Source organism: Streptopelia decaocto (assembly GCF_964273445.1).
Source record: "Streptopelia decaocto genome assembly, chromosome: Z".
NCBI lineage: Eukaryota > Metazoa > Chordata > Aves > Columbiformes > Columbidae > Streptopelia > Streptopelia decaocto.
The window spans coordinates 46123626-46141664 of NC_138657.1; the positions used below are offsets into that span (position 1 = coordinate 46123626).

The 18039-nt window shown below is 39.9% G+C and overlaps 1 protein-coding gene across 1 annotated transcript in view; it reads right to left on the reverse strand.

The window, feature by feature from the left end:
• Window positions 1–18039, reverse strand: part of EPB41L4A (erythrocyte membrane protein band 4.1 like 4A) — a 130663-nt gene that overhangs the window by 12001 nt on the left and 100623 nt on the right. The window contains exons 15-18 of the mRNA XM_082074820.1: window positions 14532–14615; window positions 13828–13941; window positions 11965–12012; window positions 6883–6960 (exon numbers count right to left, since the gene is read on the reverse strand). Of these exons, the coding sequence (XP_081930946.1) occupies window positions 6883–6960; window positions 11965–12012; window positions 13828–13941; window positions 14532–14615 (324 nt within the window). The remainder of the gene's footprint in view (window positions 1–6882; window positions 6961–11964; window positions 12013–13827; window positions 13942–14531; window positions 14616–18039) is intronic.

Consider the following 18039-nt stretch of genomic DNA (forward strand, 5'->3'; position numbering starts at 1 on the left):
TAATGAATTTTGAACTGGATCTCCAGCTACTGTAAACGGCCACATCTCCACCAAATGGCACTGAGCATCTGAAGAAGATGGTAACATCAGGTTTTGATTTCTAAGCAAGTCTTTTTAAACCTGTAATCTGGTGACAGGGATTAAAATAAACTTCTGTCTAAGGATTTAGTAGAAGAACTCACTCGACAATGAGTAACGAATTGTGACTTTCATCCTGAATAATCCAATTTGTGGAAACTGCAATCACTCCACACAGCATAAACTCTATCAACTGCCTTGCACAGAAGGTAGACAGTTGCACAAAAGGATGACACGCAGCTGCCAGACCAGCACCGCTACAGTAAGTGGTGGGTTTGCCCACTTGCGAGTACCTCGCCCCATCTGTCCCTAACAGCAACCCCTAACAGATCAAGTAGAACACTATGCTCTGAAGGAGGCATTCAGAGGCTTGCCATAAAATAACCGAGTGCTACTCATCCATCCTTCTCGGGAAACCCGTACAACGCAGTGGACCATGAGGTCTGTACTCCAGCACAGAGCACATGAGATCCTGCACCTCCGTGTTTGAAACCACACTTCCACAATGACCATGAATGACTTCTCATTAGATGAGTAAACACATAATTTCCACTCTGGTCCATTCTACTAGCGGAAATCCTTGGGCCTAACATGGAATAAAACTCCAGTGACAACAGAAAATTGTTCTTCTACACAAATAAAAGTCTCCCTGTTTTAAAGGTAAAGAAGGACAAAACTAAAGAATGGAAGATTTCAAGACTTCACATAACATAATAGTTGCCAATAACTTATGGTTTCCAACAAAAATTCAAACATTGTTCAGCATCACTCAAAGACCATTTTTAAAAGAAAATATAGAAAAAAAAAAACCTAATTCCTCAGCAGCATTACTATGACATGGTCACAGCAAAAAACTCCTAGCTTGTTCATGCTGGAATAAGTGCCTTAGGAAATGTGCCTCTGATTAGACCACACTGACCCCATCATGCAAAGGTTTTAAGCCTTCCTTAGGTTCCTTCTTAAAATGTGCTTCACCAACTCTTTTGCCAAACAGCGTGACTGCAGGAGTCCGTGTTTTCCTATGGTGTGGTCACAATCTTAGATGATATGTATACTTGCATGCTAGTAGCACTCTATTCCACTTTGGACACTTGGGTTCAGTCATTTCCAAGAGTGACTTCAGCGCACAGATGTCATACAGGACTACATGTAGACCTTTTCCCCCACAGATACAGAAGATAAGTGATGAAGAACAATGCTACAGCACGGACCTGCTCTTTGATAGGAACGTAGAGAAGGAAACAGCTCTTCTGCCAAATCTGAGACCACTGTAAGATAAGATTTTATTTCCCTGATATTTTCTCCATTCTGTTACACTACAATGTATTTCCCTTGCATTACCTCTTACACAACCTGAAGAAAAAAACTGAAACTAAATGTTAGTGTCTGCAACTGTGGACACTACAGCTTTTGCTTCTTGTAAAAGGCCACTGAAAAGTTTTTATATGATTTATTAAAAGAGCATAATGTCCTAACTTTAGTCAAGAGAAAGCAGAAGTTGGAGTCAGGAATTGTACATAATTTTTGACTGTCAAAATAAGTCTTGCTGGTATTGATTCTGTTCCAGCATCAATATGCTTTATTTTTCATCACATTCCCACATTGTATTCCCATTCCACTTCAGTATTTCTTCTCCCTCCTAACTAAATTCAGTCTTACACATATGTTCACTTGTTTTATTTGAAAGAACTGATGTGAAAAAATAATTTAGTTTCCAGATTTTCTCCTTCATTCGTCTCTGTTCCCTACAATGACTTCCGCTACATATCTCACTGAAAGATGTCTTATTTACCTTCTTATATATTTATTCAGTTTATTTATTTTCCATCTACACCTTACTTTTTTGTTTCCACACATTCCTATTCTCATTTAGTCACATGCTCAGCCATCTTCCATCACTTACGCTTTCTTCCTCATATATTCTTTCTATTAAACGTAATTATTATTTGCTTGTCATTGTTAATAACACTTTTGACTTTTTTAATGTATCTACTGCTGCATGGCAAGCACAGTTCTTAGGAACACATTCATTTATTTCCAGGTACTTTATACTTCTACTGTGCCTCCCTTCTTCTATTTGTAGCATACAGCAGTGTTCATCACTGTTATCTATCACTTTAATTTAAGCAAAATACCAACAATCTAAACATATAATTTAGGATGGCAGCTATTAAACCAAGCAGCGTCAGCACACCCAAAGTACTGCTGCACCACAGGAGAACTCTACCAGATGGAGATATGAAGCAATAAACCATTCATTTTGAAGCTGCAAAAAAAGGTGTTATGCTCATGTTTAACAATGTAAAGGATGACCAACATAACACAATCTCTATATAGAATACATTATTTAGATGCAATGATCAAATCATAACAATTTGGGAGCAAAAACTTTGGCTCTTTGACACAAGAGATTATGATAATAGCAATAAAAACTAAAAAAAAAAAAAAAACAAACTAAAAAAAAAAAAATCTTGGTTTCTATTTAAAGATACTTTTGACAAAAGAGTGTTGCCCTTGTACTCTAAGTCCATTACAACTTCCATTCTTTTCACTTTTTGCTCCCACAAGGGAACAAGTTGATTTATGTCTTATAAAAAAAAATCCTTGTTACTGCCATCCAATTGAGATTAACAGCTACCACAGTTTGGCATTGTTTTCAGGAAGACTTGATGGTAAAATGGGAAGTCATAAGACTATCTTCCTTCATCTGTTGACTCAGAGATATTTTTTCCCCATTTCAGCTTGTAAGATAGAGAGCTATGTTTATGCCATGATAAATTCTTTAAAAAAAAAAAAAAAAAATCAGAAAACTCGATCCCTGAAATGTCATTGAAAATATTTGAGCAATAGTTATCATTTAGGTACAATATACAACAATGAGGGGCTCATTGGGGATGCAAAGGTTGAAGGTAGCCTTGGTTGCAGTGACATGAGAGGGTGGAATTCAGAACCCTGAGAAGAGTGACAGGATCACAACCCTGGATTTAAACAGAGAAGACTTTGGCCTCTTCAAAGATCCCCTTGAAAAAGTCCAGTGGTATAAGACCCTGGAGGGAAGGAGGCCAAAGAAAGCTGGTTAATATTCAAGAATCACCTCCTCCAAGCTCAAGAGAAGTCCATCCCACTGAGTAGGAAGTCAGGTAAAAATGCCAGAAGGCCTGCGTGGATGAATAAGGAACTCCTGGCAAAACTTGAACCCGAAAAGGAAGCATACAGAGGGGGAAGGCAGGGGCAGATAATGTAGGAGGAATAGAGACATTGTCCAACCATGTAGGGATGAGGTTAAGAAAGCCAAAGCTCCAATGTAATTGAATCTGGCCAGGGATGTTAAAGGCAACAAGGACAGGTGACAAAAGGAAGGCTAGGGCCTGCTGCTGAATGAGGCAGGGGACCTGGTGACACAGGACATGGAAAAGCCTAAGTACTGAATGCCTTCTTCACCTACTAGCAGGACCAGCCTTGAAGAATCCCAGGCCCCAGAAACCAGAGGGAAAGGCTGGAACAAGGAAGATGTATCCTTGGTGGAAGAGGATCAGGTCAGGGAAGACTTAAGCAAACTGGGCACAGGTAAGTCCATGGTCTCTGACGTAATTTACAAGTGCTGAGGGAGCTGGCTGATGTCAATGCAAGGCCTTAATGATCTTTTATGTGATCATGGTGATTGGCAGAAGTGCCCAAACACTGAAGGAAAGCAAATGTCACCCATGTCTTCAAGAAGTGCAAAGTCCTGTGCTTGGGGAGGAACAACACCAGGCACACGCTGGAAACCACCTGGCTGGAAAGTAGCTTTGTAGAAAAAGACCTGGGCATCCCAGTAGACACCAAGTTGAATATGACCAGCAACATGTCCTTGCTGCAAAATGGGCTAACAGTATTCTGGACTGCATTAGGCAAGGTCTTGCCAGCAGGTCAGGGAAGGTGATCCCTTCCTCTCTACTCAACAATGGTAAGATCACAACTGGAGTACTGCTTCCAGTGCTGGGCTCCCCAGTACACAACAGACATGGACATACTGGAGAGAGTCCAGCAAAGGACCACCAAGATGATGAAGGGACCAGAGCATCTCTCCTAGGAGGAAAGGCTGAGAGAGCTGGGATTGTCAGCCTCAAGAAGGCCCAGGGGGATCTCATCAATGTATATACATACTGCAAGGGAGGACGCAAAGAGGCCAGAGCCAGGCTTTTTCCACTAGTGCCTAGTGAAAGGACCGGAGGAAATGGGCACACAGTGAAACACAAGAGGTTCATCACGAACATCAGGAAAAGACATTGGTTTTGTTTTTTTTGTCTGAGTGACCAAACACTGGCACAGGTTGTCCAGGGCAGTGGTGGAGTCTGCATCCTTGGAGATATGCAAAAGCCATGTGGGAATGGTCCTGGGCAACTGGCTCTTGGTGGCCCTGCTTGAGCAGAGGGTGTTGGATGAGATGACATTCAGAGGTCACTTCCAACCTCAACCATTGAATCATTCTGCAATTCCGATGGATCTTCTAAGCATAATCAAGTAGAAGACTATGCTCTAGTATGCATTGTCCACTAGTTTAATATATTTGTATCCACACAATACATTTTGACCACAGCATTAAAAAAAAAAAAAAAAAAGCATTTCTTCTTTGACTGAAATAAAATATGCTTATAATAGCTTCTTCCTCAATTTCTGTGAACATCTGCTTAGGATAAAACATTCACATGATGGAGTGAAACCTCAAAGATTGATTGACATAAGTAAAGAGTTTCTCCCTAACCTTTTTGCAGTACTTCACCTTCAGAAGTTCTCACTCACATTTCTGTTTTCTCTGATAATTTGTTTTAATCTGATAAATAGTTCACAGTGATCCCTTCTCATGTGAACAATGTATTCCACCCTTCTATGAGCATAAGCAGATTCTTTTGGGCAATGTAAGTATTCAGTCATTTTATTCCAATAAAACAATACAACTTTGTGCCTGCTTGTACCAGGGATCTGATTACTGCACTGGGTAAAAAATTAGTATTAATCTATGCAACAGGTAAATCTTGAGTAGCAGCAGCTGCAAACCTCACTATATTGTTCCATTTAACCCCGGTAGGGCTGGCTCACCTCTGCTAATGGGAAAGCTATTCAGTGACTGTGGCCTTTCAACTTCTTATATTCCTGCTGTGGCTGCTAACAAAATCCAGAAATTGATTATGAATGCCAGTTTTCCTGCACCTGATGATAAGAAACAAGTCTCAGACCTCCAGCTCATTTAGTGCTTGTTTAGTTTAACACTGGTAATGACTTTTGATCTGGTCTGATTTCAGGTTATTGCCTATGAGTAAGAGATACTGCAACATCAACATGTTTTAAGTTTCACATTTCTGAAAATGTGAAAAATATAAAAACAATCAGCACAAACTAATTTTTTTCTTTTTAATTTTATGAACATTTTCATGAGGTGAGGAAGGGTAGGCAAAGGCCATTTTATTCTTCAGAAAATCATAAGCAGCACTTAAACCTTCTTACAATCCAATCTTTATATTGCAAGAAGCTCTTAAAAAACATTCTTGTGATCAGTCTCTGATTTCCTTCACTTGCTTGTGGAGCTCCCTGAACAACAACTTTCAGAAAAGAAAAAATCCTGGCAAGAGTCTTCTAAGAGAAAGGGATGCAAAAATACCATCACTGAAAACTCAACACTTCATTTGAACTTCAGACCTCACCTGGGAAACGAATCTTCCATGCATACTAGGTTATTGTCAGCCAAGTATCCCACAAGACTTTGATCTGATTTAAATAAACTCCAAAGAAATTTCATGGCTCAGCTACACTTTATACCCACCCATTTGAATGTCACAATGATTTTTTAGCATCTATCTAGCTGTTGCAAATCATGGTTAAAATACAATTATACAGCCTACTTCCACAGCACTATGTAGCACATGATTATTTCTAAGAGCTTCAAAATATCTGAAAATCATTTACCACTTATAGTCCTGCATGTGAGACAACGGGATACACTATGGCAGCTTGTGCAGACAGCTTTGTAGAAAATTTGCCTTAAACAATTCCTCTTTTGTCCAGTGACAGTACTTTTACCCTCTGTTTATGGAAGATGAATAAATTCCATGTGCTTTTAAAAAATACATTTTCATAAATAACTCTCAAATGTTATTATCTCAAGTGCAACATAAAAGTTGCAGGTTTAAAGGATTTTTTTTGCTACAATAAATGAGTTTTTATGCCAGCTTTTTCTTATCGGCAACAAGAAAAATAGAATACAAAATTCAAAACTTTTTAGCATATCATAATATAATCTGCTGTTGTCTTATTAAAAGTCGACACTGTAGACATTTTGTGTTTAGGCCCATACTTTACATTTTGAAAAATCCAAATATTTATACTATTAGAAAGATTTGCATTTAAAAACAACACTGAGTTTCAGATCCATTAAATATTTTGATTATTCTCCTTAAACATTTATTTTTTACTTGAAATTTTTGAGGTATTTAAGTATATACTGTGAATATCTTGTCAACACCATCATCCACTTTATTTGCATTAATATTACAGGTGTTTTGTAAATGTGCCCCTTATTTGATTTTGCAGTTTATTAATGGATTCTTCCTGAGTAATAGGAGGGTGTTCATTCATGACATACACCTATGATGTATACTTGTTTCGGCAATTATCTCTCTTCTTATTAAAAAAAAGGACTTTAAGCTGCCTCACGAGGACTGAGTACATATAAAACGTTATATTCCTTCTTACTGGGTCTGTCTCAGAAAAGTTCATCTCCACTTGTTTGTGTTTTGTGCCTCTATGTCTAAAATACATAATGGTCACCTGTTTCTCTTCTTCCGATGCTCTCTGTTGGAATTTTCTGATTCACTGCCACTGCTGGTGTTACAGCGAGACCTTGATCTGGAGAGGAGAAAAACAACATCTCATGATGAATTTATCTACTACCATCTTGTAAGAAGTACTGAAGTACTAACCAAGGAATGAAGAAGACTGCAGAGAAATTACTAGGAAAATGGGAATTAAAATACTCTAGAGGACTTGCCTACACTTGGAAGTCATATTCTTTTTCTCATTAATTGATTGGGAATAATTGCTTTGAAGGCAGCGTACCCACAGTGCAGTGTCATGTGAGTGCCATTTTCCTTTTGAATCATCTCACTGCATTTTTGTTTGTTTGATTGATTTTATCTCTCAGTTTTCTTTGTGTATGTGCCACAGTGAAATGTTCCTTTGAGGTGTGAAATGGTTTATCTTTAAACTGTATATATTCTGGCTCTTTCCATACTGCATACTGTGGGACATCCAACAGAAACAACATGGTAATTCTGGTTTTGCAGGTAAAACAAAATGCTCACCAGATCTGTCTTTTTCTATTCACGTCAACTTCCATATGGCTTCTACTAAGTTCATATTATTTTTGCAGGTGTCAGGCAGTATGGAAGAAACAACACTAACAGTGTGATTCTGCTGATCTTTACAAATACAGAAAGATTGAAGGGCACAGATTGGCAGGTGTGTATATCAGCACAGCTTTGGGATGACGTGAGGCACAGCTACAAAGATGGCACATCATGTGAGGAAAAAGAAATAAAGCAGTTCTTTAATATCACCTCTGACGGCAAAGCTTCAGATGGTAAGGCTCTGATTAACTATGACTGAAAAAGACTAGTGGAATAGGCTGATGTTGAACTTCAATAAGAAAATGGGCATATGTCTACCTACATGCAACCTTCTCTCAGTAGAGGGAAGTGCTTAGCCACTACTGTCTGAGACCCTTAAATCTGTGATTGCCACTGATCAGTGTTTTGGAGCACACAGAACAACTGTCAGGGCTCTGGTCCTAGAAACCAAGACTCTTGTTACTGTACCACTGGGTTAAGTTCTAAAAAATGGCATTCTGATCAAAGCCTGGTTTGGACCATTCTTTTAGTGTGATAATGGTCTTTGAATGCCTCTAAAGAAAGACACATTTCTCTGCAGCACTGATGGCCCAGCTGATTAATGGGGGAAGTTGACCAACATTAACATGAGCTGGCCTTGAAGCATTTAGGGTATCAGGAGTTAGAATCAGCGACCATTTTTCTGCAATGGAAACCAGACATTTTTTTCTGAGGTCTCTGGTCATGAAATGGGAGATATAAGTGGATGACTCCTGATGCTGCTGGCAGAGACACATATTTTCTCATGGCTCCTGGCTTTTCTTTTGCTCTTTGATGAGACTGTTTCATAAGATAATAGATTTGTTAAACTACACCTCAAACAAGCTGAACAGTGAATGCCATTCACTAGGTGTAGGTAACGTATAAGGAGAAGCATTTCATGACAAGGTTTAAGGCTACTGACAAGCACCTGCTCACTGAATATCCAGTTCAGGGAGAAGAGTCCAAACAGAAAGAGAGCAGACAAGAGAGACTTCCTAGGGAACAGAATAGCTGCAGCATGGACCTCCTTTGAGTGTCCTGACTGGTCAGGGACACATCACCCTACCCTGTGTCTCTGAAACTGGGACATTGTTATAGATGTCCTCTGACACAGCTGAGAGCCTCACAAATTTGCCCATAATACCAGTGCATTACGGTTGGTTTTATCAGATTGCTATGTCAATAAATGCCTCAGAGTCTATGGACTCAGGTCTCCCCTCTCTCCCAGATTAGGAAATCATTAACTCAAATAGCTCCCATTTAAACAGAAAAGTTTTAGAATAATAGGACAACCAAAGCCTAAGAAAATCAGTGCAACCCATCTTGTCTACAGAGAATCAACTTGGACAGGTGAAATTTCCCCAGTGGAGAAACAGAAATCTCTTCCCATCCCCAAATTTCATGGCTCATAATTTAGACCATTGAGAGACTCAGGATAGCCAGTTTACCAGATAAAAATACACATTTTAGTGTGAGGCTGAAAGTGGGGATAAGAAAGATATATGTTAGTACAGAAAAATGTAACCCTGAAGGAAGATTAAAAGATGGTGTCCAAGACATTGGCTCAAGCATACTCAGAGAGTTTAGAGCAATAAATGCTCCAAAACTGAAGCAGGCTTTATGTGCTGAAAAGAATACCCTTGTTTCCCAAAAATCTTATCAGATGTATAGTAAATATCCCATTGATATTGAATCTCCACATTACTAGGTCATCCAAGCAATGCTGTTCTTCCACACTTCCATTGGAGTGGCTCTGTTCCTTTGTATTTCTCAGCACTTGAGTATTTTCCTTCTCTGATCTAAGTAATTTATCCCATAAGGTACTAAGGCAGCAATAATCACACTATAGCAGAAGTGCAAGATAAAACATCCTATTTGCTAAAATTCAAAATAATCCTTCCTCTAGCTTTTCAGGAATAGAAATCTGATCCACCTTTTGGATATAGCACATCAAATCACCTTGTGTTCCCTGTCACGAAAGCACTTGCAGGGAGACAGCAGAGCTGCTGATCTGTCAGCTTAGTGCCAGTTGCTCCTGCTGGCTGTCAGAAAATTATCTTTCACTGAATATTAAACATCAGTTTTTACTGAACTGAATAAAATACCAAAAATTGAAACAAAGATTGTTTTCTAAGTTGGGTGCAAGAACACATGAGGTAATTTTGATCTCTGACAATTACAAAGCACCCTTCATCCTTTTCTCATGTTTCCTTGGTCATTAAATATATTTGAAATTTTGCAGGTGGTATCTATATGGTCTGATACAAGAAGCAAGAAAGAAGACATAGTCAGTTTGGTAAGAGAGACCGAAGAAATACAGGCCAGGAAGGAGCTTTGGGGGTGGGGTAGGGCAGTGGGTTGAGTTGCAGGATTTGGTATTTCAGATAAACAGTTGACAGAGATGGCTCATATTCTGATGCCGTCATTTTCCTATTAAAATGAGAGAAAAGCAGCAAAACTGTGAGGAAGTGGAGAAGATCACTTCCAATATACAATAACAAACCTATACATTTGTAACATAATACAGCAGGCACAGACTTCAGGAAGACATCGCTTTGGAGCACTGTTGTTTTCCACCTGTGATGCCTAACTAAATCCTCTGGTTTATGTGCTCGACATCCACCATGGGACTGACACTGGGAGCTTGTAACAGTAAAATCCTTCAGAAAAACAATCCCTTATCTTATAATAGGTGCAAAGTATGTTAGCACTTTCCCTGACTTCCTGTGATTGTCCCTGAGATGTATCTCTGCCAAAGCTCCTTTCCTGTGCTGTGGCAGTGAATCAGATCCTGGGTGTGCCTCCTCTCCTTTGCAAGCTTCAAGAGATTCTGACACCAAAATGCATTGCAGACAGGACAGGAGCACAGGAGCAGGGAGAAGCACAGCACAGTCATTGTGGCAGATACACTTGACCTCCCCCAGCCAAACCAGCAGCAGTTTGGTCCAGGCTCCAGAGGAGCCTGAGCTGCAGCCTGAGCTGCAACTAGGACCAGAGCTCTTTTTAGGAAACCCACAAGGAAGCAGAACAGCAATAGAACACCAATAAGTTGTGGGTGCAGGTAGTCTCGTGCATACCTTTCCCACTGTATGCGATTTGACTACGAGTCAACCACTTTGTTCTATAAATATGACAGCCTAGGTGAGCCTACTTTGAACTCTCTCTGCTAAATAAGCTGGCTGTATGGCAATGGCTTTCACTCACATGTCAGTGGATGAGCCCAATTTTAGTTTCATATCAATCATTAAGCTTAAGTGAATGCACGCTGAATATAATGAATCATCTAAAAGTATAAGGTTGTGTGATTTTTAATATACTATCTGCTTCATGTTACTTAGTAAGTTGGATTTGCTAAAACCTTAAGCTGAAAAGTTCTGCTCATATTTACCAAAAGCAGCTACAAGCTACGCTGAACACCTGCAAGATAAGGTCTAGTTCACACTTTGCTGGGAAGAACAGAATTGACTGGGAAAAAAATGACAGCTTCAAGGCTAACACGAAGACACTACATACATCTGCAGGGGCCTATTTTGCACTTTGCTGAGAAAGAAAGGATTTATTCAGACAAAACAGCATCTGCAAGACTATGGACTATAAACAGTATCTGCAGCTAAACAAAACAAAGGAACACGTAAAACAGTGTAAAAGATCCACTGAGAAGAAAGAAGACCCTAGACTGAAATATTGCTATTGGACTGAACCATGGTATGAATGGTCTCTAAAGATATAAAAGGCTGTGGTTTTCTGTGTACCGGTTGGACCTCTGCACAGGTACCCAGCTTGAGACAGTCGTCCTGATATTCTACTCCATTAATTTTTAAAATTTATTTATTTATGAGAATTTTGTTTCCTGAAAGTTTGCTCTGCATATGGTTATCAGGTTTCACCTGAAAGTTTGCCTCCAGAGCTCCAAGACACAGACTCCAGAGTGAATGGTTATCAGGGAGGGAAGACACCTGAAAGTTTGCTTTGTGAACAGATGCCGGCTCCTGGAGAGAAGGTCAGCAGCATTCGGCTTGGCATATTTCCCCCATGCAGTAAATAATAGAGTGAACCTGCCACCAAACTCTTTAAAGTTGCACTTCTCTTTGAAAAATCTAAACTTTTTCTGCAGTAAGCAGAACCCTAAATAACTCACCCGTGACAGTCATGGTAGGCAGATGTGGCACTAGAAAACTCCAGAGACAAAAATCTGTCAAAAACTGGAGTTGTTGATGGGCACAGCTGAATTCAGAGTAGCAGTTTATTTGGAAATGTAACAACTAGTCAAGACTGTGCAGTGGGGGGAAGAAAAAAAAATGCTACAGAGCATTTTAGCAAAAGTAAGACAGGAAAGAAAAAAAAATGAATGGGTAGAACACAATAAGTCTTTTAAACATTTAAGAAGATGAGGAAGAAGGATGGAAAGGAGAGGATGCAGGGAACTAAAATATGATCAGTACCTTTGCTATCATTTCATGGCTGCTATACATTATATATTTACCTTCTCCTGTGCTTTAAATCTGAATCTTCGCCACTGTTCTGATTTTTCCTGTGACATTAAGAAAGTTTTAATGAAATACCATTAAGAGGTCACTTAACACAAAACAAAACAAAAAAATCCTATATTAAAAAACAAACAAACAAACCAAACAAACAAAAACAACAATACAAACAAACAAACCAAAACAAACACCCCCCCCTACGCTTTATAAAGTGTTTTTTTTCAATATGATTTAAGGCAGAGCAAAATGACATGTGCTTGTTTTAAACTTTTCAGGACACCTCTGCAATAAGTTGCAAAGGCATTATCCCATTCAAGCTCTCATTGCAACCCCCTGACTTGCAAGGTTAAGCATGGTATCCTATCCTTTAGTGTTTCCTACTGTTTCCAGCAAAGCCTGATGTTTTCCTCTTAATTTAAGAATGCATGAACAACACAGCTATTGTTATTAAATGGTTTTAAAAGGAAAGAGCATGAATAAAATCAAGATTCAGGAAGACATAATTAGGTTAGAATCTACCTACTATTGTCAGTCTTCACAGTGTCACATATGAGATAAGACTTTTTAAAATATTTTGTTGGTGTGATGGCCAAAAATTAAACTTGCTATTGGCATGACCACCTGTCCATCAGGTAGATCAGCCAAATGCAAATCGCAGATGATAAATACTTTGCATCTTGAAAAATTTCCTACTGCATAATACACAAACACTGTTCTTTTCTTGGTACAAGACAGTTTTGCACTGCACATCTCTATTGCTGTGTTTTTTCAGAGCCAAACAAGTCCTTCTGACAACTAAGCTAGCAATGAACCAGAAAACGCATTCAGGAAAAACATTGCTGTTAACAATTACAAGAGCTCTAGCTAACAGGATAAATTGACATAACTGTACTGACTTAGAGCTACACTGCGTTACTTTAATCCAGGCACAAGGTCACTAAGCATATGCCTTGGGTGAGTTTCTTCACTCCTGTTCTAGAAAGATAATGGCAGACAAAAGGTCTACAGCAGCTCAGAAACCTAGAATCATAGAATGTCCTGAGTTGGAAGGGACCCACAAGGATGATCAAGTCCAACTCCTGTCTCTGCTTATAGCAACCCCACAGTTCACACCATGTGTCTGAGGGTGTTGTCTGACAAATAAAAAAGCTCCATGTCTACATTTCCTCACAGATACAGCTGCATCTTCAGAAATTCCTTTGCATTTGAACACGAAATGGGTAATCACTTCAGAGATGTCAGAAGGAGACATTACTCCAAAGTGTTGGCTCATAAGGCAGTCTAGAAGACTATGAGGAATATGGCACAGTAGCTATTCTTGTCTATATTTTACAGTAGATCACAGCACCAGGACAACTTAGTGATGAAAGCAGCTTCTCAGCAAGATGAATCACCCAAGGTAACATGTAGTCTCTCAATACAATATCACTTCAGAGCTTTCCCTGTAATTCGCATTTTGGACATACTCCAGGACACACAGCACAGAATCTCCATCCATTTAATTTAACATGTCTAAGTTACGCAATTCATCATGTACCCATTAAAAACACATTAAGTATCTCATATTTGTATTTTTGCTCACATTCTCTAATGCAGAGTAATTCACACATGGGTCTGCTGAAGGCAGCTTTATGGGTCATTTGTTTAATCTTCATTGCACTTAAGCCTAACCAAAGGTTCCTTTCCAAAAGCAGATCTGGTATTCTTGTTCAGGTTTTTTTTTTGGACTAACAGCTGGACCCTAGAGTATCCCTTTACGGAGGACCCCATTGCATTTCCAAGAGCCCTTACTGAACAGAGTATGAAGGACCTCAAGCTTCCTACTGTGAGAAGCGAACAATAATTAACCCAGGGGCTTTTACCTCCTCCGGACTGGCTGCCCGGACTCATTCTCACTGCCGCCTGATGGGTTCCGTCGCCGAGAGTAAGGAAACTTCGGAGATCTATTGCGGTCACTGGGAGAATTATACAGCCCACTAGGGTTAAAAAGGAAGAGCAACCAGTCAGCTTTAAAACTTCGATGAGAGTTAGGCCAGGTAGGATTCAGCCTACAAAAATAAGGAGGCACACACACACTTATATACATATTCAGCTGTGCATGTATGTATGTGTCCATGCTACATAAATACAAATGGTACTGTTACCCAGCAATAAATATTTTACACCGAAGCCTGAAAATGTACGAGAGACCTTTTAGCATTGCCAAGCCAACAACTCTGCCACTCCCCACAGACAGCTTTCACTCTCACTATCCTAAAAATTCTGTTCCATTACTAAACCTTATCATCCCTTTTCCAGGTCCTTGACTAAGATACCCAATAACAGAGGTCTATGAACAATCTCTGTGGAAAGCCACCGGTGACTCTCCTTCACTGACCACTTCCTCCTACACCTACTTTCCTAATATTTAAATGATTATTTATCCATGACAGGACCTATATTCTCACATGCAATATGGATTTATTGTGACCCTGTTAATACATTCATATATCAATATCCTTCAGCCTATTGCCATGACATCATATTTACCATTGCACAATACCTAGGACATCATGCGTCACCTTACCTCTGTGGGCCACCTTCCTCCCATGGTGCGCTTGTCTTACTTCTTTGGGTTTCTGGACTGTTTTCATTTTTCATCTTTTTAAAGCTAAATAAAAGTACAGATATGTGTGTATATATATATGTTTATACTTAAACCCATAGCGTACAGATCACATTTTCTCGCACCCTGACCTCTTACAAAATTACTTTTAAAGGCATATAGTCATTACAGAGACACACCTGGGCATACGGTTATTTGCCTGCTATGTGAAAGAGGGCAAACAGCTGCTGTGTTAAGAATCTCTCCTAGAAAGAGCAATTGGAAGGAAGAAAACCCAAGGCTTGAAAATCAGCTCTACAAGCTCAATTATGGCTGCACTGAGTCAGAAAAAAGATCAGTCTTGTCTCAGAATAAATAAGAACAGACAGGGAAAAAAAAATCTAACAATAAGGCAAATATACAATATGCTCTCATAGTCTTCCACAATACGCAGTTAACAAATTATTGAACTGGAGGCTTTATCTGCTTTTTATTCTACATAGCTCTTGAGGGAACTTTCTTCCATGATTTATTTAAACATCTCTTGAACATTTTTGAATTTTTGGCATAAATAGCAGTATGCTCCAGTATTCAACTATGGCACAAACAATTATTTAATTTCAAAACTTCCACCTGGTTCAAAACTTCCATCTTGTGTTCCTCACTAGTTCTGTGCGTATAGAAAGAAAAAAAGCTCTATGAATGGTGGTTCCATGATCACAAACTCCATCAATTTTATTTTTTTTTTAATACATTTTTAACAGCTGTCTCATGTCTTTTCCTAGTGAAAGAATCACAGACTATTTAATCTCTCCCAGTACAGGAGTCACCAGGTACCTCTGAGTGTCTTTATCATATTTCTCTATCATTTTTCTAGGTCTATGGTACCTTCCTGAAGATAGGAGCAAAGGCATGGGTGATAAACTATTCAAAACATGACAGACCACAGGGTCATAGACTAGCATATTCTTTTAATTACTTCCCCAGTAACTCTTTATGTTTTCTTTTTGATGGACACCGACCACAGATCTGACAATGTGAAAGAGCTGTCTTCATTGAGTGCTGCAAGGACAAGTACCAGGACAGTCAAAATAGTTGCTTGACTTAAGAGATATATCAGTGTTTGTCACCAGTCTCCCCTCGTACCTATGGGACACAGCATGAAAAATAGCAGGATACTCCAATTCTTCCTTTTCCTACCATTCTCACAGTGTCAAATTTTACAACTTCCAACCTATTAATGCTCCTAGATAGCCTGCTCATTGCCACTCTGAGTGTTGGAAGGAAGCTGGAGAATGCTTTTGCACCCATCATCTCACCAATGGCTAATCATGCCTCTCCTGTATCGTCATCTCTAAAGCTCACTTCTGCATGAACAAGCTGATAGAGAACTAGACAACCACATTGATTTCCACTAAGCTCTTCAAGAAGTATTCCTGACAGCAACCCACTACAAGCATTAATACCACCTATCTTTCCAAAGTGCAACTTTAGTGGCAAAAGAAAAGCTTTAGAGTTGCTTACAGAGAGGAGGACCTAGGCCAGAGTTCTTTGCCCTGAGCAGGAGGTGACAGACTTGGCTTTATGAAGGAATCATAGCTACTTAACTCACTGATCCACTTTTAACCTCAGCCTTTGGTTACTACAAGTCACCGAGTTAATAATTTAATTCTTATAGAGTGAACAAAATGAAAAGCTACAGTAAGTCAGCAGGAAAAGAAATTAAGTTGACTTTATCAGGTAAATAATTTTCTTGATATTGTACCCATTAATTATTGACTCAAGTGCATACAGTCTATTCCCAGGCTTAAAAATATGTGCTTACTACAGACTAAGTAACTCAGGTAAATATGCTTCGGTCCTGTATTGCAAAAAGCAATTGTTTTTGCACAGCATAGACTACTGAACAATATTTAGATTGAAGTTGGGCTTAAAGAAATTTGAATAGGGTTCTCAAATCTTAAAAAGAGAGAGAGAATTGATCCTGGGAGGCAAATTCACTGCATTAGACCCCTAAGTCATTTTTCATTCCGAGCCTCAGTCAGCCTCACCTCTGTCCCTAGCAAGATCATGGAACTGATCTTCCTGTAAACTATGCTAAGGCACGTGGAAAATAGGGAGGTGATTGGTGACAGTTGACATGATTTCACCAAGGGCAAATAGTGCCTGACAAATTTGGTGGCCTTCTACAATGAAGTTACAGCACTGGTGGACAAGCAAGGAGCAACTGATGTCATCTTCCTGGATTTGTTCAGAGTATTTGATGGTGTCCCACACAATATCCTTGTCTCTAAATTGGAGAGACATGGTTTTGATGGATGGACCACTCAGTGGATAAGAAATTGGCTGGATGGTTGCACTCAGAAGAGTTGTGGTCAATGGCTTGATGTCCAAATGGAGACCAGTGATGATAGGTGTTTCTCATGGGTCGGTATTGGGACTGGAAGTATTTAACATCTTTGTCGGTGACATGGACAGTGGGATTGAGTGCACCCTCACCAAGTTTGCTGATGACACCAAGCTGGGTGATGCAGTCAACACGCTGGAAGGAAGGGACACCAACCAGAGGGCCACAGACAGGCTGTGGGCCCATGCAAACCTCATGAAGTTCAACAAGGCCAAGAATAAGGTCCTGCACAAGGGTCAAGGCAATTCCAAGCACATATACAGGCTGGATGGAGAATGGATTGAGGGCAGCCTGAGGAAAAGGACTTGGGGTTGTTAGTTGATGAGAAGCTCCATATGAGCTGGTAATGTGTATGTGCAGCTCAAAAAGCAAACAGTGTCCTGGGCTGCATCAAAAGAAGGGAGGTGATCGTTCCTTTCTACTCTGCTCTTGTGAAACTCCACCTGGAGTTCTGTGTCCAGCTCTGCGGGCCCCAACATAAGAAGGACATGGACCTGTTGGATCGAGTCCAGAGAAGAGCCATGAAGATGATCAGAGGGCTGGAGCACCTCTCCTATGAAGACAGCCTGAGAGAGTTGGGGTTGTTCATCCTGGGAAAGACAAGGCTCCAGGGAGACCTTATAGCAGCCTTCCTGTACCAAAAGGGGATTTACAAGAAAGCTGGAGAGGGACTTTTTTACAAGGGCCTGTACTGATAGGACAGGGGATAGTGGATTTAAACTGAGAGAAGGTGGATTTAGATTAGATATAACAAAGAAATTCTTCCCCATGAGGGTGGTGAGGCACTGGAACAGGCTGCCCACAGAAGCTGTGGTTGCCCCATCCCTGAAACTGTTCAAGGCCAGAGGGCTTTAAGCAATCTGGTCTAGTAGAAGGTCCCTGGTCATGGAAGGAGGATTAGGCTAGATGGTCTTTAAGGTCCCTTCCAACCAAAACCATTCTATGATTTTACAGCTAGAGAGCTATAGCATGGCAGCTCTTCAGATCCTGGTGTTATCTTCAGGAATGTAGTTTCAAAATGGAGTGAGTTATTTCGAAGTATTTAAAAAGAGAGAGTGCAGAGGAGGGTGATGAAGGTGGTGA